At 48.3% G+C, this 21938-nt stretch overlaps 1 protein-coding gene and 1 long non-coding RNA gene across 2 annotated transcripts; one reads left to right on the forward strand and one right to left on the reverse strand.

Annotated features, from left to right (window-relative positions):
• The first annotated feature begins 13901 nt into the window (after positions 1 to 13901).
• On the forward strand, positions 13902 to 18900 carry LOC144179196 (uncharacterized). Its single transcript, XR_013324183.1, has 4 exons — positions 13902 to 14712; positions 15930 to 16010; positions 16092 to 16157; positions 16211 to 18900. It is a non-coding gene; the product is annotated as an uncharacterized LOC144179196 (long non-coding RNA).
• LOC144179191 (P2X purinoceptor 7-like) lies at positions 18111 to 21196 on the reverse strand. The gene is made up of 3 exons (XM_077707452.1): positions 20954 to 21196; positions 20669 to 20875; positions 18111 to 18394 (listed from the first exon to the last, which is right to left on the reverse strand). The coding sequence occupies exons 1-3, from the start codon at positions 21142 to 21144 to the stop codon at positions 18238 to 18240; spliced, it is 555 nt and encodes a 184-aa protein (XP_077563578.1). The 5' UTR covers positions 21145 to 21196; the 3' UTR covers positions 18111 to 18237.
• Positions 21197 to 21938: the final 742 nt, after the last annotated feature.

Raw genomic sequence — 21938 nt, forward strand, 5'->3', positions numbered from 1 at the left:
AACATTATTTACGGAATCACCTGCCCCAAACGTGTAGTATCACCGAATTCGCGATAACGAGTCCAGAGGAGGCTCCTTTGAGTGGGACTGCAGTGTGGCCAGCGTGGCCCGCCCACTGTGGCGCGATATCCATTCATTCTAGCGCCCGCCCGTTGACTCGAACTTCGCCTAATTCGAACGTTTTTATGGTCCTCATGGAGTTCGAATTAACAAGGTTTTACTGTAGAACCAAATATTTCAAGCTGTGGTTAGAGCAGTATGAGAAGGAACGACCTTGTTCAAGATAATATTTCTATTCCTTGGGTGCATGTGTTCCAAGTGGCAATGTTATCCATACTCTTATCCCGCGCTGTAGGAAGAAGCTGTAGGAAGAAACACCGTGAAAAACCTATTGCAGCCGCCGGCTAAAATCTGCAGAAATGGTACTTAGGTGACCATACATATTGCCGTTATTTTCTTTAAGAAGGCACACATCCTTGAATAAATGTAGACAATGTGGGATTATAAACTGGAAATGAGTTTTAAAAACTTTACTCTAGTCGTTTTTTCTCAGAAATCTCAGCACGCGGATTTTCGCATACAAAATCGTTCGTCAAAGGGAGGTCTTGAGTGCAGGGTGGCAAACCCGCACAGCGAACTTCGAAAGGAAATACCACCGAAGGGCTCAACGTTAAACTTGTGCTCCTTAATACACAATAGTTGATCCGTGTTGTGCGTACCCTACGAGGTAACCCAGTAAAGCTAACTTGGCGCTATATAACCTTGCATTTCTAAGAAAGGCTGTTCGTTCCAAAGGGAGGCCCACCTGGAACTTTAAGCGACAGAATGATTAGGGCAACGCTGGTGCTTCCGCTTCCCGCTGCATTTTGGAAGCCAGGCGGTGGGCCTGGCACGAGCAGGAGGTCGCGGCCGGATGGGTCCGCGGGCGCCCCTGTCCGCGGCAGCGCCGACGAGGACGCGCGGCGCTGGCCGGAGCGGCTCAGCTGGGCAAACGGCGCCGGTCGAGCCCGATGCTGCATCTTGGGCGCGAATTGGGGCGTCTGGCCTTCCGCGAAAATCGGGGTCTGCAAAGCTAGCGCCAGAGCGAGAGATGCTCGCGCTGGGGTGCACGCGCCCTGGCTGCCCTCAGCAGCGAAGAAGAAAATATACGAATGAAGCGTGGGAGATTTTTCTGCTTTATTTCCAAATTGTTTTTCATGCCAGTAAATTCGAAAGCATAAAGGCTGTAAAGGACACGTCCCCTTCTCTGGAGTATCCGCAGCTCACACATGTATGTACCGCTGGCCAAATTCCCTCCTTAAAGGGCTGCTGAAGTGGTTCTAAAATCGCGTAAAAATCTTTTTTTTTTTTACGATTATTGCATTGTTAAGTTTACGCGTGTAAACTGTTTCCGGCACTTTTAGCTTAGGATCAGCGGCATTCGTCGATAAATTTGACCCTATGCCCCCCACCCCTTCTCTCCCCCGCTCATTCCTGCACCGCCAGAAGAAGGAGTAACCGAGAGGCAGCGATCGGGAGTAACATGATATTGTGCTAGCGATTGTCATTCGAGGTGTTTTTAAAAGCGGTGACCAAATTTGTGCTTCGATGCGGAGCCTAAACTTCTCTATCCCCACCGGCTGCACAGGCTGGTTAGCGAAGCTGCATCAGCACCCGCTTTAGCGCGGTATGTGGCGAGGGGCCGAAGGATGGGCCACCTGCGCCATCTTTTTCTATTTTTTTCTATTTCTTGTATTTCTGGTTCTTCAAATTTCGGTGAATAAAAAGGCTTCTATCCTCCTACTCCTCCTTCTCCTCCTCATCATCATCATAATCAGCAGCAGCAGCACCATCATCATCATCATCATCATCGCTGATTGAAAATGACCCCCCGTTCTCAGAAAAACTTGGATGCGCCCCTGCTTGTTAGCAAGGGCCAGTATCCAGTACCCGACACCGGTGGCGTATTTCCAAACGCTTCGCTGCACAGCGCCCCATGTGACATTTGTCATCGCGCGATACAGAACGTTAATTCAATGTGGTCATGGCCTGCACCACAACACTAAAGCAACCTAAAACATACCAAATCACATTTATAACAAAAAGAACATGCAAAAATTGAGTTCTTCCGCAATAAAAAAATTCACTGTACAAAATTATGCAATAAAAACAAATACGAAAGGCCTGCTGAAGCTCGAACCCAGGCGGCCAGTGCAAGTACCCATAACTCCACCTCGATGCCAGAGAGCCCGACCGGCGGGATCGTTTTAGCAGCAGCTCAGCAGAATAGCACGTGCAGTGACATCACGCATGTCACGTGGGGCGCTGTGCTGCGAAGCGTTTGGAAACAGGCGTCCGGGTAACACAAATAAATCCTCTTCCTGTTCTTGTCCCACGACGAGCTTTATTCTAGGTTCGCGCTACGCCTTGGCTCAACAAAGCCATGCTATGCAGCCCCGGAATATACTTTCTAACTTATTCTAAATGCCAAATAAAGTGGGGGAGATGGGTAGTACCTAACGCAAACTAACAATATATACGTTGATACCGACAACGTAAATTGAATTGACGGTAATAATAAAAAAATTCCCCCGCATTTCCCCGAAGGGGAGTATGAGGAAGTGCGAAGCACTGGGTGATGCTATGAGGGGGAGTTTGTTGAAGTTTGGTGGCATTTTGCCCGTTAGTTACATTAACACCCTCTCGTGATCACGTTCGGCTTAACACGCCTCGTTTGTCCCTCTGCGGAAATCTTGGTGAATTAACGTGCATGTTCGAGAGATGTTCGAGAGGGAATGTAATCACGCACACACACACACACACGGAAAGTAAAGTGAAACGACAGTATTTATTTCAGCACTTGTTTCTGTTGTCGTTGTATGCGACGGTCATTACGACCGCCTTGTGGTCGCTAAAGTGGACCGTTAAGGGTTGTTGCAGCCGCTATAACGCCGCTGAGTCGCCAACTCACGCCGCTGACGACGTAGTTTGAATGCGTTAAAGATATAAGGCGCGTTACTAACACTGATAACAGCGACGTTCGTAACCTTCCGTTCGACACCGAAGGGAGCGGTCATGTCAGGAGCGAGCTCCTCGCGTTCGGCAGGCGCACCCGCGTCAAACCGGTCCTTCCCCGGCACATCGGCGACCGTCCCCGGCTCGTCGGAGTACAGGATGCTTCTCCCCACCCTGCCCACGGGAAAGGTGACGGAGAATTCGCTGTTTCTGCACTGTGACCCGGCAGCCCGTCCATACGGAATCCAAGATATCGCAGCGGGCCTCTCAGCTGTGATCGAGCTTAAAAGCATGAGGGAGACGGCAGAGCACGTCTTTGTGGAGTGCAACACGGCGTCGTATTTCTGGGACGAGCTGCAGTGCTCTTTCGACACGTACTGGCAGCTCACCTGGATGAACTTGAGGTTCTTGGAGGCGGCATCGGAGCACCCGCTCCTCCGTGACTGCGTCCACGTCATAGGTCTCCACTCGCTATGGAGGGCCAGAGTCGACGTGGTTGAATGTGCCGAAAGCCCGCGGCCGGCGTGGAGGCACTTTGTACAGAAGGCGCAGTGGGCAGTGGCCGCCCTTGACGGGCCCGATTCAGACACTGAGCTTCGCGACTCACTGGCGCGGGGCTCACGAGCCCTCATGGAGTTTAAGGTAGAGCAGCAAAGGAGATGGGACTTGATCTGAGGGCCGGTAGCGCGACAGCACCATGGGCCACTTCTGCTCACTAACGACTTTGCTCCATAACTTCTACGCCCAACCCCTTGCCCCTACTTCATTTCCGTATACTGTAAACAAATGACACCATCGCCCATTTGTAAGTGTTTCTAACAGGAACCACGCCGGCACTAGGTAGCTTTGCTGGCACTGCGTACTAATGGTTTTCACTTCCCTGTCGAAACACGCTGAATTTTGTCTTGGCTTGTACGTTCCCGAACGCGATCATTTGTCTGTGTGAGCATAGCATGTTACACTGTTCTCTGAAACCTCAGTAACCACTTCTTCTGGCCCTGTTTGTATATTTGTAAATAAAGTTACTGCTACAAAAAAAAAAAAAGTCGCGTCCGTGGCTTAGTCGGTACAGCGTCGCGCTGCGGCTGCAAAGTCCTCGGATCGAAACCTGGCGCCGGATGCTGTTTTTTTTTTATATAGTGTAGTGGCCTGGCTGGCGCGCCGAGAGAGGGTGTTGCGAGCTGGAGAGTAGTAAAGGGGCTTTAGGAGAGTAGGCGAGGGGGGTGAGGAGGCGCTATGCGAGCGCCCTCACGCGTCGGAAATCCGGCGCCGTTGCTAGGCGCGGTAGCTAGCTCCGTTGCTAGGCTGCGGACGGAGGACGGCGGTGGAAGCAGGAGTAGGCCCGACTAAGAAGTGCTTCGCGCTTCCGCGACAGGGAAGACACCTACGCCGTGGTGGCGATACGAGCCGCCACGGGAGAAGTACTGAGTGCGGGCAGCGTGCAAGCCAAGACCGCCAGACAGGCGGAGGAGGCGGCCATAGCGCTGGCCCTGCTTCACCCCGACACGCGAACGGTGTTCAGCGACTCGAAGTCGGCCATCGCCAATCTCGCCAGGGGTATGGTCTGCAAGACAACGATGCGAGTCCTCTCCAGCATCGGGGAAGGCGCGCGCAAGAACGCAACGACGACCGTGCGCTGGTTTCCGGCCCACATGGGTCGGGAGCTGCGAGGCGGCTACAGGAACGTCAACGAGGCAGCCGACGCTGCGGCCCGTGATCTCGCCGCGTGCCGGGCCGCGCCAGCGACGGACGCCGACGTCGACGAGGAGCCAAGCAACGACGAGGACGACAACGGCGCAGAGCCCCTGACCACATACGGTGCTACGCTGTGTTGGTATAGGACAGAGAGGCAGGCCTATCCTCCGCCCCACCCGGGGCTAGCGAGGAGAGAGGCCGTGCTTCTACGACAACTGCAAACCGGGACGGTGCTTACGCCGGCGCTCGCGCGCCACGTGTGCCCGGACATGTACGAGGACGAGGTGTGCAGTGTGTGTGCGCGTGTGAACGCAGACTTGGCCCACTTGATGTGGGGATGTGCGGACCACGACTCAAGTGCGGGGAGGCCGATCCTCCCACCGGACATTGCGGACTCAGTGCGCTCTTCGGGGCGAGAAGATCAGCTAAGGGCCATCCAGCGGCTCGAGGCTGCACTGGACAGGCAAAGGCGAAAGGGGAACCCGCACTCCTCTCGGCCTCCTACTGCGGGAGCGAGGGCTAGGGGCGACAGCGGCGGCACTCCAAGTAGCCCGCGCCGACCAGACGTAGACCTCGGGGTCGGCCCGACGCCGCGGTGAGCGGTGAAGACTACGGGACGGTGAAGCCCTGCGTGGCCTGACCCGTCCCCGACTGCCGGTACCTCAATAAAGTCCTTTCTCTCTCTCTCTCTCTCGCACTTAATAAGAGAACCTAATGGGCTGTGGGACGACAGACTATGCAAAATATTTGGTGGTGCTCGTGGGCGAGTGGTTAAAACAACTGCAGGCGCACATAAAACTGCAAATATAGGCAAAAACTATAAATTGGAGTTTTGAAGCCCCCGGTTCGGAATGGTTCCTTAGATTTGCTCCGGTTAGGGTTGAGTTCCAAAATGACGAGAAAAATACGGGTTCGGTTTGGTACCGGTTTCGCGGGAACATTCGTGTTCTGTTCCGTTGTTCGGTTCGCTTCCAGTTTACGGCAAGCGGTGCATCTGCGTAGCAAAATTTGTTCTTCCCCCATCTTGTGCATCCGCCGATGAGCAGGTTCGGTTGTGTGTTAATAATTATTCGCAGAAAAGCTGGCGTGCTGGTCCTAGCTCCCGTTCCTAGAGTTTAACCAACGTAGTCGTCGGTGCCCTGCTTGAGTTATCCGCACCCACCATTACCACTCGTCAATCCACTCATCCGAAGAGAAATATGCAACGTAGGGGGACGATATCATAACGTAAGGGGCTGAAAAAATGGCTTTATTTAGCGGCGGCGATTGCAAGAAGACCGTGGCAGATTTTGTAACAAAGCTGTTAGGTTGTAGAAGACATGGGGACATCTTTGCATTATTGTTCTTCTCGACTTGCCCTATCGTGTGGCATTATAGGGGGGCCTCTGCAAAACCTTGGAACATGGGGTAAGAAACTGGATAATATTTGCAAAAAAAATCTACTGTTTTTGAGGCCCTAGTGTTGCTGCTGGCGAAATTAACAGGAAGGGTTGTGATTTTCTATGCAGCATCTGTGCATTGTAGGTTGCTTTGACATTATTGCTTAGAGTTCCTGCATATAGCTCCCCTAGGGAAGCAGAGTTGCGCGTCCATCCGCCATCTTGAGTTCCAGGTCGTGCGCCAAAGCCACCCGTCTCGCATGTAGAAGCTGCCGCCTGGGGGGGGGGGGGGGGGGGGTTGTGGTTCGCGACGGGAAAATGAAAGGAAATTCACTGGGGATATTTTGAGCTCGGCAGGGAGCTCACCTGCATACAACCCAGTGCAGGGGAAGGGAAGTAGAGGGGGAGTGATAGGATAAAGTAGAAAGAGAGAGAGAGAGAGAAAGGTATAAAGAGAGCTGTCAGTCCTAGAACGCTGTCAGTCCGGGCACACCAGTCAATCACTGCACTCCGGGCTACAGCCGCTGCGTGAGGCCGGTCGTCTTCAGGAAGTGAAGCAGATAAGTGAACACTTCCCGTTGGGTTGCCGCAGGTCCCTTCGGGAACAGAAGGTCCTCCATGTCGGCGCTAGGAAGGCCGCTGCCGCCTGGCCGCCGCGCCAGTGGCAGCGGCGAGGAGGAGTGGCGAGCAGCGCCGCGGATAAAAACTGGCGCACGATTCTCGGCTGCTTATCAGCTGAGCGGCCGCCGCTGCCGCTGCTTCCGAAACCCCCGATGCTCAGTTGAGCAGAACTGACTGAAAGCGGGCTTTCCTGTCGAACTGGAACCCGCTGCATGTGGCAAACAGACGCGCAACTCTTGCGCTACGCGATATAGCGGAACTCTATTATTGCTGCTAGTCTCGCTCCCTCTGTTGACCCACAGCGCTTGGAGAGCGTAGATGGCAAACGCGGCAACTCCTTGCCCAAACTTTAACTCGACGACGAAGTAGCGCTACCATGGTTAACAAATTAAAGCGAGAATGCAGATGTCTCCCGCACCTTTTTCTTCGCAAGGTTCTTGAATGAAGAACAGCCAGCACTTGGAATGAACACTTCCAGAGCCTGGGACATATCATATCGTACACGACATTAATGCGCGGACATCTTAATCTTGAAACATTGTCTTAGTTGCCGTTCTGCTGGCATATGTTGTCTTTCTGAGTGCCGGTTATAATTGTGGTTTGTGAGTATATTTTTAGCGTGCATTACTTGACATACCCCGCCAATGCCAGCGCTCTTTATAGTGGGCAACATTAGCTCAGAAGTACGGAAAATTGAGCTAGTTGGGTGAAACTGACGTTTAAAGCATAAACAGATGTAACACAGGAAGCAGGCAACACGAGCGCTCGAGCTGTCTACTTCTTGTGTTAAGTCTGTTTGCGCTTTAAATGTGAATTTAGCTCAGAGTAATTAGATGTGCAATATAAAACTCATCAGCATATGAAAAAGGTTCGAACTCACAGCTGCCTTGCAAGAGAGTTAATTGACCTGAATATCAACTAAAATATTCAAAGAATATGTATGACGTGTTATTGGTCGCTACAGCAAGAATAGCTGCTCAACCGCATTTTCGCAGCCCGTTTGCAGCAGAAAATGATTCAGTCGTTTACGATTCAGGCGCATGACTTCCTTTCCCCGCTTGCCTGTCAACCAAGTGGCAACCGAAAAGTAGGGGCGGGTTCAATATTGTACCGAGGGTGCTTTTTTTGTAGTGGCAACCCACACTGAGAGTTGAGAACACTGGGCTCGAATATACGCTCCCGCCCCCACCCCCACTCCTCCAGTTAATGAAATGTGGATGGTTACACTCGAATGGCTTTGATCCGGGTAAGCTGTTTGGCCCGCCACCACATTTCGAACCACCCACGCAGTGCGCATGTAGCCACTGAAACATGACGTGGAGCATGCCAGTCGCCTGAGTACGCAGGGAGTGTGTTTTCTGGTCTATTCGATCCCGCGGAAATGGGCCGAGAAATTCAAGAACCGCCCGCCATTCTGTGAAAATAACCCATCCACAAGCTACTTGATCTAGACCGTACTGAAAAGCAGATCGCGGAATAGTAAGCGCTGAATGTCTATCACGTTCTTTCATGGCTGAGCGTGACGTCAATTGCGGTCCGCGTCAATGGTATCCAGACTCCCGCCGCAGATGAGGTGGCCGTCACAGATCCATCGCAGTAAACATCGTAGTCGTTTAGGTAGTACCTTGAGACGTACTTCAGGGTAGATTAATTAAGGATGGGGCCGCTAGCCTAGATTTGCTTGTGATACCTAAGACCATGGTGACTGTCCGCCATGAGATGCACATCGAAGTTCAAGCAATGCGGGGAACTTCACGACACAAGCCAGGTAGGATGTATTGCATTTATCAGGCCGGCCTAAAGCCCAAATTGTGTCAAGGAGGTCTAGTCGCACCCAGAGGACCTGCAAAAGAGGAGTAGCTTGGAACACATTTGTGTTTGAAATACTCCTCTTTTACAGAACCGGGTGAAACGCACCTGTATTCTTGGATGGTTCTTTAAGTGTACGGAAAGACGTTTTACAGGAGGGTTTCGAACCGGAACCGAACCGAACCGAAAACCGGAACTGAACTGGTATTTTTGCCGGAACTGAACCCGAACCCGAACCGTTATTTCTTGAGTACGCTGAACCCGAACCGGAACTGAACCGAAAAACAAATAATGGTTACCGGTTCATGCCGAAACGGTTCGACCCTCCATTCTTGATATCGCGCAGTCAATGCAATTCAGGCCTTTTTTTTTCACGTAACATCAACTTCGTACCCGCACGCGCACTTTCCCCTCTAGACAATTGAACACAATCACGGTCTATGTAACAACAGGGGAAATGAATGAGCACCAATGTAGCAATGATCTGTTGCTGCTGGAAGCGCGAGCGTAGTGCAAGCTGAGAAAACGAAATGTCATTCTCGGCAGCTTACAGGTCATATAAAACGACTTTGCCCTTCCCTAGCTGCGACTTTATTGGAGCAATCAGGCTGCAGGAGTGCTCCACTGCGCAACAGCGAAAGACCACACCCGATGTGTGCAAACTTTTTTTTTTCATTTCGTAAGTTGTTTCAAAGGTCAAACACCTGCAAATTGTTAATATTTGACAAGTGTGACCGCAGGAGCTGCTCAGTGGCTAAGCCATTTGCTGCTGATGCAGTTTTGTCTCTTCCAGATCTACTTTTTTTCCTAGGTGCACTTGTACTGACTGCCCAACTCGCTACATTACTTCTACTACTACTCGTCCAGAGGGGTGTACTTCTGTGGACGAATTAAAGAGCGTTTACCCAAAAAAGTCCATCTCATGCTGCGCGTGTCTAATTTCGCTTTCATTTTGTAACAGCATAATCTGTTATAAGATTCCGCAATGTATCACGCGGAACGATGGCCGTGGGTCAGGTGGTACGATGACATACTGATTGTAATGCACACATCCGGTATAGATATCGCAAAAAAATTGCAGTGGTCAGAGCAATAATGCAGTGACTGAGCGTTAACTAAAGCTTACTGTTAACAAAAGTGTGGCTAACACATTCGATAAGGGGACATGTAGCTAACAAATTATTCAGGGTGACCAAGTAATCTAATTCGTTGGTAGTATTTATGTGCCTGTTGTAGGATTTTTTGTTTTGTTACAAATATAAAAAATGTACGCCATTAGTATTAAGCGCTGGTATTTCAACGCGCCAGTATGCAGGCCTAAATTTAAGGCTTCAAGGTTAGCGTGACGGGCGATTCCATAGCGACGATTCCGATTTCAACAAAAAAGCAAAGGGAGAAAATATATCCCACCGTCATATCTCTTGACGGTGGCTTTATCGATAGTCGCTAGGACAACATAAAGTTTGGGGAGAAAGTAGGTGGTAAATCGTCGCCACTTCATCTGTTTTTCTAATACCTCGTAATTGTTTAAAGTATGCTTTGCACTTGCGCCACTGCCCTTGGGAAACAGCAGCAGTTTGAATTTTAAAGACGACAATCTTTCTTGGGCTACTTAAACCCAGAAATTTTGGTCTGTCTGTATGTCTGTTTGTCTGTCTGTCTGTGACTCGATTCAGCCACCCTGCCAAAGTAAAACAAGGCCTGCGCATTAGTCTTATATAGTCACAGCTAAATCTACCCGTCTACGTCCGGTGTAATGTTTATACTTGTCAGCATTGTTGAAGAAAAACAAGACATTACGGAAATATAGGAAAACAAATTAATATGAAGTAATATTGGCAGTGTTCTTTTATAAAACATCATAGATGCTTAATTTTTGCGAAAGAAATACTACATCCACTGCAGAAAAAAAATTCACTCCGCCGTCGCCTGCTGTCCCCCGCAACACTATAGCTTCTGGCGGCATTTTAAGAAATGAAGCTGGAACAGTTACGAAAGGTTCCACTAGATTGGCTCCACGTTCTGCTTGGCACGCACGTGGATTAGGGAAACGCGGTACTATAAGCATTGAAGTAGGGCGCCTCAATTCACGCGCGTCTCCGCCGTACGGCAGCGTTGGCATCGAGACACCCGGCCTGGAGCAGTGGAACGAGGTAAATTTAAGATGATTTACGCAAACGTTTGGCGTATTTACCTTGGGAGGAGCGGGACGCAAGAGGAACAACACGAGAGGTGAGCGGGAGAGCGAAGGGAGACATTTACTTGGCAAAAGTCGATAAAGACTATCGTCTTTTGTCGACATTTGCAACGAAAGGAGCAGATACGCGGCCAATTTTTTGTTTGTATTTTGATTTGACTCGTTTTAAACTACTAAATGTTTTTTTTTCTAATTTCAGTAATAATTCAACTCATCGAACCGGTTCGCGAACCGGTTCAAGCTCTCGATCCGGTTCGCGAACCGGTTCGGTACGTGATTTTGTCGAACCGGAACTGAACCGGAACGAAATGACTTCGCCTGAACCAGAACCGTAACCGAACCGGTATTTTTTTCGGTTCGACACACTGTTTTACAGATACATGGGTGATCACATTTGCACGTAAAATCAATGTCCCAGTAATCGCCTCCTTCAAGAATTTTGTTAAACCGATGAGTATTAGTGGAGCTACTGCTGATCATAACATCGCATTTTCACCCACGCAGCGATCCTCCCCCGTTTCGTCCGCCTCCTCTTACTGCCTATGATGCGTCGCTTCTCAGTGACGTCTGCAGGAATATCCGCTGGCGCGTGTCGTCTGCTATTGAGATATTCTCCGCCGCAGCATCACTTTGGGACGCGGCCGTATGACTTTCTGCGTTCCGTTTGGGCCGTTTCTTAAGCATTTTTCTTATGAATGCTGCACTACGCTCACGGCTGGAAAAACTGATGGAAGGAATGGGGCTCGATTTAAAGCTTCCTTCCACACCACGCCCAAAGGTCACCGAAAAGAGAACGACCTTGTGACCGCGCGTTCGCAGCGGCGACATATGGTACATATGGGAGTCTATTATATGTGATGGAATGACTAAAGAATCGCCTCAGAACTGTAAGACTGGGCACGTAAGTACATGCGTTCCAAACCCACGTCGGTTTATACATTGCGTATGTGGCGGCTCGCTCATTAGCGCCGATGTCGAGCTTGGTCGTCTTTTGGTAATGCCATTCACGCGCGGCAATTGTAGTATTTCGTTCCGTCATTACGATCCGTTCTAAACAGTTATAACCGTAACAAAAGTCAGCAGAAGAATTGCACGGTATGGCACAGGGACTTTGAATTTTTAGAGTGCGTCGTGCATTCCATTTCCCCCTGTATTTATCAACCGCTAGACGGGTACACCGTAACAGATATTACGAGTGCTCTCGGAAGAGTAGTATGAGTTATTGGAGTCGTGCGCACCGGCCTCTTTGTTCGATTGTGCTTATGATTACACAAAACAGTTATTCCACCCTCGCATTTTCGTCGGGTGGCCTGGAGGCGTATAGGCGTTTCCTAGTCACCACAGCCAAGCGACGCATGGCGCCAATCTAGGGGCATGTTTGAAGCTGTGTCCACGTACTTGTCGCCCTCAATTTCACCGCTTAGAGCCACTTGCTCTCGTAGTTTAGTAGTTCCGCTCCTGTGAAGCAAACATCCGAACCCGGGTTCAAATTCCGTTACCGCTTTTTTTTTTTCATTTTCAACGGTTTGTCACATTTGAATATTAACATGTGCTATCACGCATTTAATCTATTTATGACACTTTTACGCATTATAAATGGGATTTCGCGTATTTTCGTTCACTTTTGGTCAGTTTCAGCTTCTGATTCTTGTACATTTTTGTGGGTTTGCCCCTTTTATGTCGGTTTCGGCTATTTATGGTGAATATTTTTCAACCCGGTGGTTTTTAACCATTGTAGGTCCGTTTTGACTGTTATTTCTGTTCGGGTGGTTTTGCATGCATTAGGTACGTATCTGCTGTGATATAACCACCATAGCAAGCTCAGATGACGGCTGGCAGTACTGATAGGAAACGCATATACGTGGCCTGGAGCCCTTTCTCTCTCTATAAAGGCTGTTCGTTCATTATTTACGCACTGATTGCTACCAATTGCGATATGTGGAGGGTCTGGTTAGCGCCCCCAGCCCTATATTCCCCCCTCTCCCCCCCGAGCCTACCTTGTGTCTAGCTTAAGTGGATGGGAGGGAACTATGGCCCTTACTCTGAGTCTGTCCTCCACTCCATTTGCTCCCTCCTCTCGGCTGAGTGGATGAAGGAAGGCCGCTGTTATGTCAATAAAGCCAGGTGTAAGGATGCAACGCTACGCTTTCGCACTTTATGCGATGGACGAGGGCAAGCATCTTACCAATGCTGTTGTGTTATTTACTGAATCTTGACATCTGCGCGGCATACACATTACGGTTTCTCAAGTCGACCGATATCCATTTTCTGGATCAACTTTCCCATGCAGGTCCGTAGTACCAGTGCGGCCGTTCACTCCAAAGGTATGGCGGGATCGAATGCCTCCCGTACCTCCTTCCGGTTTGACGACGACAAAATAGAATCCGTCAGCAACATTCCCTCATTACAGCAAAAAATGCTCCAAGAGCAAAAGGAAGGCTACAATCCCGGACGCTTTCAAGCATGAAATTGGTGCCCCGTCCTACTGCTCCCGAATCGCAATGTAGTGTTGTTATTCTCCACTTTCAATAATTACAACTTCCGCTAGTTCGAACTGAGGCTCAAAATCCCGTAGATTGCTGAATCAAACACGCAAAATCTGCGGGGATACAACACCACTGCACATCAAAGATCAGAAATTACGTATGGCAAACGATAAAAACCCATACAACATTACAATATTCGCTATTTTTTATTCGAAGCTAATTTTTTCCAAATAATTCGCGCCACAGACTGTGTTGGCATCAGCATGGATCCACGCAGGGAGGCCTGCCCTGCCTCCTCGTGCTCCCGCTGGCAGCAGTAACCGTGGATGCTGGTCGTCTTGACCGACATGGCGATCGTTTCTTTCTGCTCCGCAAAGACCATGACGCGTTCTGTCGGGCAGCTTGCTCCCGTTCTCGAAGTGGGTCCCCTGGAAGACGCACAGCAGATGTTATGGGGAAACCTTACGGAGGAACATGGGTCTAGTGGCAAAAATCAAACTGAGCGAATGTTACAGGAAGACGGTATTTCTAAGTGCAGCGGTGGAATGAACGGTGCAATGGACGGACTCGGACATGGAAAGTGTTTGAGTGAGCTTCAGCGCAATTGAGTCAGGCTGAATTGGATCAACGTGGCTGTCTACACAGGAGGCAAAAAGGGTTAAAGGACCCCTGCAACGCTTTTTTTGTGGGTGCTTTTCTGCCAGTAAATGGTTTCTTCGTGTCGTGAACAGATAGGCGCAAAAAGAATTATCGAGATCGGTGCAGAAATAAAAGAGTTATTCAATTTTTAATTTCAAAAATGCAGGCAAACGCGCTGCTCGCGACGTCACACCCGAGGCCAGGGGATATGACGACGAAGGGCGGGCGCCCCGCGATTGGTTCACTTTGAAATATTTTGTCTAGCGCCATTGTGTTTACCAAACAAACCTTAATAGCAACTTGTTTTCCTTTGCAATTTTGAAACAATCACAACAAAGTTACTATGAACCCGGAATAGAAAATATCTGAATAAAAGTGGCGATAGAGGGCACAAACTATTTCCCCACTTCAAGCGCTTGTGCGTTTCCACCTCCACATTTTTTGCACACGGTGCACAACGCCGACGACGCCATCCTGCCTGTTCTGTGACGACGCGCCGCCGCGAGCAGCTTTCGCGCTCGTTTTTCCTCGTCTGTGCATGCAGTTTCAACATGCGTTTGTGAACCGTTCTTGCCATGGCAAGCAAAAGAAAGTGCGCAGTACCTGGTTGTGTGAGTGAGGGCGCCGGCAGCGTGTCTTATCACAGGTTTCCGACTTCTGTCGAACGACGGAAACTTTGGCTGGAAGCCCTTGGCCTTGAAAAGCCACTGCGACAACAGATATGCTCACAACATTTCGAGTCGGACTCTTTTGTTAGTTCCGCGGTACCAGAGGCCTGGGAAGGAGCTGGCTACAAGCGACGGCGGCTTCATAATGACGCAATGCTGTGTCCAGCGCGTGTCTCCGCACGTTGTTGGACACTACCGATGAACGGATGAGAAGTGACATTGAGGTGAGTGCGACGTGAAATTTCTCCCCCTTGTCGCATCTTTGCGCGTGCTACGTCCTTTTGAAATGGAAGTGTCTAGCGTTCCGTCTAGACAGAACGCTAAAAACGCCTAAAGTTCCGTCCAGACTGACTGAACGCCAAATCAAAATCAGCTGTTTAGCCACCTTTTCTCGTCCTGGGATTTGGTCTCCTGGGAAAAAAAAATTTTTTTTTGGTGTAGCTGTTCCGCCGCTGTCTACGGACGCTGTAGTCCCTGGTTCGATTCTTGCAACTTTTTCTTTTTTTTTTTTCTGTCGTGTTTAGCGTTTTGTAATAGATATACGCTCGCTTGGCAATTCACGAGATGAGAGCAGTCGGGCTTGGTTTTTTACTCAAGCGGCCGAACCGCTCCCGCTCACTGGAGCCAAGGCCGACGACATCACCAGTTACGCCTGATCTCCTGTAATTATTACCAGTGATTAATAATTAACAGTGACTCCGGCTAGTCAGTGAGCGGAAGCTGTTTGGCCGGTTGGGTAAAAATCAAGACCGACTGCTCTCGCTTAATTATTGTGAAGCGGGCGTCGGGTGGCGGCTTTGAGATCCGTCTGGATCTGTATCATCTGTACTTATTAATAATGATTAATAATTATCAGTGATTCTGGCTAGTCAGTGAGCGGTAGCGGTTTGACCGGTTAGGTAAAAATCAAGAAAGACTGCTCTCAACGCGACTTGTGTTTCCTCTGGACGGAACTTTAGTGACAGTTGCCGTTTCGTCTGGACGGAACGCTAGACGCAGCCTTTTGAAATTCCTTCACCATTCTATTTTGTGAAGTCAGAGCTTGCTGAAAACACGGCGTTTGTGAGCGCTCTTGCGTGTTAACAGTGCAATGCCGAGCAAGCAACGGTGCAAACGCAGTGCGCTCGCAAAAGATTGAGCATAGGTAACGTAAGGTATGAACCAAGTAGGTTCTTACGGTGATCTTAGCCGGCGCTTAGGCCTGCACCACTGCGCAGTCAGTTTCTTGGAATTGCGAATGGTGCCAGAAAAAAAAAACTGACCAAATCTGGGTAGCGTTTGAGCGAAACTTTTCTGCTCTAAATTCGAAACCAAAACTGACCGGCATATAAATGTGGCGAGTGCAATGTTGGAAAGTAGACAATTTTTGTGGCTATAAATGAAAAAAGTGTTTCCAGAACACAGCTGACAACTTTCATTGCCACATTGTTTATTTTTGCAGGATGACGCAGTGGTGCTCGAGCACGCAGCTTGCAATGATGGAAACTGCCTGGAACCTCTTCCACCTGTATTGTGTTACCAGGCAAGTTTTTTACTCGTTTCGCATGAGAAACAGACCTTCAGAAGTGCAATGTATAAAACCATGCCTCCCCTGACCTTTCAGGAGGGCACCCTAGAGCGCAACCGGGCAAAGAGGTTGTGGGCCTGGTCAAGACGCCGCCAACCTACGGTTAGTATACTATTTTTTGCGCAAACATCTTCTAATAGAAGTTTCCTCCACAGGGTATGTTTGCAAACTGGTGCATGAAATGCTGGATGTGTGTGAGGAAACCCCATCATTCCGGCAAGCCCAAAGGAGTGGACCACCTCACAGTGATGATCCTGCACCTATGACCAGCCTGAACGGACCAAGACAAACAACTGCAGATCTCGTCTGTGCATACAGATCCCGCTTTTCTAAGCAGATGCCAGACCTTGATGATGGGAAATAAGTGACGTGTGATGACGTGTGCAGGGGTATGTGAATGGTGGCGGTGGAGTGCAGTGGGACAAAATGACTGTGATGTGAAGTGATCGGTGTGTGCCTCTTCGTGAATATTCTTTTCAACTTCAGTGTTCTACGTCCGCTATGTCAAGCCATGCAAAGTGGTTGTGCAGCTTGGTGAAGTGACCGGTGTGAGCCTTTTTTTCGTTCTCAACCTGTCATTGCAGTTGACTATTCCAGGCATGGTGCTGTGTTGTGTGAAATTTCTGGATCATTCATAACACATTTGAGTAATCAAAAGCTCTGTAAAATTTCGGTGATTTGATTGTAGGGTTTAACGCACCGACGCAATGCAGGCGATGAGGCGTGCCGTAGGGGAGGGCTCCGGATTAATTTTGACCACCTGGGGATCTTTAACGTGAGCCGAAAGCGCGTACACACGAGCATTTTTGCTTTTTGCCTCCATCAGAAAAATGGCCGCTGCGGCAGGGAATCGAACCCATGTCCTCGTGCTCAGCAGCACAACGCCTTAGCACTGAGGCACCGCGGTGGGTTGTGAAATTTTGGTCCTCAGCTAAAATGATTAGTTTCTGTGGTAGTTAGGACCAGTATGGCCTTGTTCACAGTCTACATTTAGGTCTTACAGAAAGAGAAAGAGTTGCTTTTTAAATGTGCCAACTGTCACACATTGCAGCTCTTCAGTAGAAGGCTTTGCAGTGTACTTGGATTATTACAGTGTGGCCTGGCACAGTCTTGTCTGCCATAGCTTTAGTGTATGCTTCTAAGTGTTTGAGAAGCTGTACAGGAAATGCCGCAACCATGTAACAACTTGAAGGAACTTTAAAAAGGGACCTGTACTACTACACTATGATGCAAGTGCGAGCCCTCCCACCTTTCCTTTCATTGTACCTCAAGCGCACCTCTGGGCGTGCTGGAGAAGGGCAGAGAAGCTGTGAGAGGAGAAATCTTTTGCGTGCCCTTAGCCACTGTGACTAGGAGGAGGTTCATCAAAATTAGCAAGAAGCATTGGCCTGCCGCAACCCTGATCAAACCCACGTCCTTGCGCTCAGCATCATGCTTTAGCCACTTAGCGTTAAACGGACCCTGCAACACCTTCGATAAGGGCTTTCACTCCTTCCTTTGTGTCTGGAACCACTGCAAAAGCTATAGTTATCACCAGTATGGAGCAGAACTGTGCAATTTGCTCGTCGCACCGATACGCTTTTCATTGCTGCTTTGTTTTTGTGACTTTTTTAAAGTTGCTATCGAAAAGCGTTCATTGCCGCGACTGAAGGAAAACCGGCCAACAGCCGCTACATGGCTTTAATGACGTAATTCAAGCAGTCGAAAGACGTCAAGACTGGGAAAGAGAAAATCTTTTTAGCGAGTTTACAAGTTATCCGATGGGCATGAGCAGTTATTTTCGGCGGAGGTACTTAGCGACCCCCTAATCTAAGTACTTGGTGTGTTGGGTCACTAAATTCTGCAAGCATTTAAGATTTCAAAAAAGGTTGAAGACAGTGTTGCAGGGTCCCTTTAATCTGCCTGTTCATTGTTTTAAGAACATTTAAAATTACATTTTCTCAGCCGTGTATTTTTATTTCAAAATGATCTTTGAGTGGTGTGCGCTTAAAAAATGAAATTGGTGGAAATTTTGTACTGTGTAGGTGAATCTATGCCGGAAAAAGTATGCGAGGATGCAACTGTTCAAAATTTATTGTCCTTATTGTAGTGAATTGTGCTAGCATTCATTTGAGCAAAAGGCTGGAGTGGCAGGGAAACAAATGTACAATCATGCTCCTCCTCTTTGGTGAGGCCTTCAACCTTAAAGTTCAGGATATTTGAATCCTGTATACGATTCCGATGGAAACATTTTTCGGATCATCCAAACTGCACAAGATGGTATGACCTTCCTTTCGCCTTTCCGCAGTCTTCCCCAAATCCATCTTGCAAATTGCCGGTATGCAACGTAACGATACTTCCTGAAAGAGAAGAAAAAAAGATTGTTTTATTTAAAAATGCTTTTATGTGTAGTGACATTTAAAATTGTTGCTTTGTACATCTATCTGTAATGAATTCATGATGCTTAAAACTAATCATCCTTCAAGTTATGCAAATTATGGCTGTTGTCCTTGGAATGGTTAACACTAAAATTTCTCGAACCAAGCTACTTTTGCTTCATAAGAACCTTGTTGATTTTGATCACACCTTGAAATTACTAGAAGGCACTTTTGACACGTGCATCAGGCGAACAAAATGTATGGGCAATTATCTACTTCCTATCAAGATACTGATCTCTCATTGCACCAAAGGCAAGTATCGCATGTTTTTTTGGGTCGGCAAACAAAAAAAAAGACCGTTACTGTTACAGCTACAAATTCTATTGTACAATGTGGGAACCAGTTTGATAGCTTTTCATGCTGTGTACATGGCTGTGCTAACCTTTAGTGTCAGCTGTTATTCCAGGTTCTTCCCATCTAACCAGTCTGACTTGTTTAAAGAAAGTGGGCACTGTGAAACAGGACTATTAACCCCAGTAATCAAACAAATACAGCACCACTTATGAAAAGCCGACACTGATGTTAAGCCGATATTTTTTAGTAACCATGCATAATCACTTATATGTATGTTTCTAGATATTGCTGTGTTCGATTTTAAGGGTCAAGGTTCAGTTTGTTCTGATCTCATTTCTCTTTTTGTCATGAATTCGTTGCTTTTGAAATATGTGTGATGGTGCTGTGAACTGAATACAAGTGTCCACAAGTTTTTTTTACCTCTGTGTGCAGTTTTTTTAGTAAAAAAAATTCCCTTTAAGTATGCTACACACATCCCCTTTTGTATTGTGTGATCTAGGCACAGTTGTGGGAGGCCAAGATTTTTTCTAGCTTTTTTTTTTGTTAATCCTCCTTCCCTTATTTGTTCAGTGAAAATAAAAACTTTTATTCATTCAGTGCTGTGATGTTTGTGCCACTTGTGTATAGTCAACAGGTTGTTTGTTTTCTGGAGCTGCATGTGTAAAAACAATGGCCTATTTGGGCTTGTTTGTTTGAAACAGCTGATCTTGCAAGGCACTTTGAACGCAGGTGCCTCAAAAATATTCTGTTGGAGTGTATCAATAAAGGCTTGTCTTTTATGCTGAGCCAAGTATTCTGTAGTGGCCTGCACATGCTTGCGTGCATTGTAATCCAGTTATGTGAAAAAAGAACTGGGCCTCACAAAAATAGCTGGATCGCATAAAAAACAGTTTGTGCAATGCCGCAAAGTGAAAAAAATGCTTTATGCCACTGTGTACACCAGTACATCAGGTTGTAGGCCTTTGCCGTTGTGTCTGGCAGTAAGGCAAGTAAAATACCCCTGAGGAAAAAAAAACGAGTTCAAATTTTTTTTTTTTTTTCAAAATTTCAAAAAAGAGTTTTTCTTGAGATTCTGCCTAATAAGGTAAATAGTGCATAAAGCTTACGTGCAATGATGCACCAGTTATCCAGACATGCCGCATGTCGCCAAAGGCCATTATAACACCCTCGCAAGTTTTTAATATCAGTGGAGCAACGACCGGTCCCGGTCGTCGCCTTATCCCGGTGTCCAGGGCCGAAAAGGCGAGAGCACGCACATACAACTTTCTGCTGTAGGACTCGTCTGCTATGCTGTTCTCGTCAGAGCAACACACCACCTGGTTCTTTTTGCGAAGGTCGTTTTGCTAGTCGCCAACGGTACCTATAAGCAGCGTAAACATTTCTGATGCCCGTGCATGTCGAACGCACATTGGAAATGCGCATGTGCTTCAAATAACTCCGTTTCTAGTAAACAAAGCCACGCCGATACCGTGACAGGGCGTAAATCGCCCTCAATTGCGAAAATAGTGGAGCAGACGATGCTTGCAAAAGACGAAGCTCTTGCGCGTGCCCATGAGGACACCGCGATAAATAAAGATGCCGGTCGGTCGTCGCTACCGTGATATGAAAAAACTGGGAGAGCGTACAGTAAGGTGTCATTAGTGCCTTCTATGACAGCTGATTCGCGTCCGGAGTGCAATTAGAAAATAAAAAAAAACGTTCTTTATACAGTTTGCGCACGCAATGTCATAAAAGCGGGCAAAAAGTACGGTAAGAACATTGGTGGAAATAAAACTGATTGATTGATTGATTGATTGATTGACTGATTGATTGATTGAAACCGCAGTGTGCCTTTTGTTACTTGTTACTTTTGCGGGAGACGGGAGCACCACGGCGAGTCAGGTGAAATTAAACGTTACTCACTTGTGGATTTCAACGTCCGGCACGTCGCCTCGTTCTTCAAGCTCGTAGTATGCAACCCGCAGGACTTCTACGTCCAGGCAAAGAATAAAAAAATACTCGTCCTCGGTGATGCACCGTTGCGGGCTGCGGGTAACGCACTGCGGTACGTCGTAGCAGCAGCGGCGCTCAACCGCTTCTGCCATCGGCTGACATCGGCCGCAATGACACCTGCAGGTAAACGGTAATCGTTGCACCGCATCAGAAAGCCTAACAAAGCAACTTTTTCGCGTATCTGCCGATATTTACCAGCCAGCGTCGTCCGGGTGAGGCGGTTCCTCGGGCGCCGGGGGTGAGCTGGAACGCTCGGAATCGTCAGGTGAAGCCGGTGAAGCGCAGCACGGCTCCTTCGTAGGCGTGTCGCTATGCGGCACCACATTCATGTCGCGGCTGCGTTGCAGCAGAGCGCGCTCCAAATCCGATAAATCGTCAAAGGACATGCTGGCGTTTCGGCGGCGGCACGTGCGGTTCACTGGTGTGTGCGGGTCAACAGCGTGAGTGTAACCACGGAAACGACGCAGTCAAAAAGCGTGGCAAGCAATCCCTCAGGTCTAGCCACTGTGGGCTCAGAACTTCCGGGACGTCACATTTTTCGCCGTCCGCATTGGTCGCGCAAATCAACGTCATCGGTGAAAGCGGGAAAGCGAGCAGCGGTCGCCCCGTTTACGAGAGAGAGAGCAACCATGCATTTGCTTGTATTTTTAAATTTAAAAATGGAATAACTCTTTTATTTGTGCACGGATCTTGATAATTCTTTCGGCGTCTGTCTCTGCATAACACGAAGAACAGACGTAAAGCCTGAAAAGTACCTCAAAGAAAAGCGTTGCAGGGGTCCTTTAAAGTGTCGGAGGACTAATCGGGATGACAGAAAAGAGAAGCATCAGTAAAACTTTGTTAGTTGCTAACAAAGCTGGCCCCTATCGCGACACTAGGATATAGCAGTAGTATCCTAGATACATATTGGGTCATCACCATCACCAGCCTATCTACGCCCACTACAGGGCAAAGGCCTCTTCCATTATTCTCCAATTACCCCGGTCCTGTGCTAACTGCGACCAATTTATCCCCGCAAACTTCTTGACCTCATCTGCCCATCTAACTTTCTGCCGCCCCCTGCAGCGCTTGCCTTCTTTGGGGATTTATATTTGTATTTATATATAAAGATACATTGCAAGGCAGTATGTCAGCACAGAAATACTGCTACGGTATGCTGATCTATCGCGACGTTTTCGGA

Source organism: Haemaphysalis longicornis, unplaced genomic scaffold (genome assembly GCF_048455015.1).
Source record: "Haemaphysalis longicornis isolate Haplotype H1 unplaced genomic scaffold, Haemaphysalis longicornis Haplotype H1 scaffold_1, whole genome shotgun sequence".
Classification (NCBI taxonomy): Eukaryota; Metazoa; Arthropoda; class Arachnida; order Ixodida; family Ixodidae; genus Haemaphysalis; species Haemaphysalis longicornis.

Excerpts from the sequence above, each read along its gene's own strand:
- LOC144179191 (XM_077707452.1), bottom strand. The coding sequence starts at position 21,144 with ATGTCCTTTGACGATTTATCGGATTTGGAGCGCGCTCTGCTGCAACGC. Across the intron at positions 20,876-20,953 it reads CACCCGGACGACGCTGGCTG|GTGTCATTGCGGCCGATGTC; the intron begins GTAAATATCGGC and ends GTTTACCTGCAG. Across the intron at positions 18,395-20,668 it reads CCGGACGTTGAAATCCACAA|GAAGTATCGTTACGTTGCAT; the intron begins GTGAGTAACGTT and ends CTTCTCTTTCAG.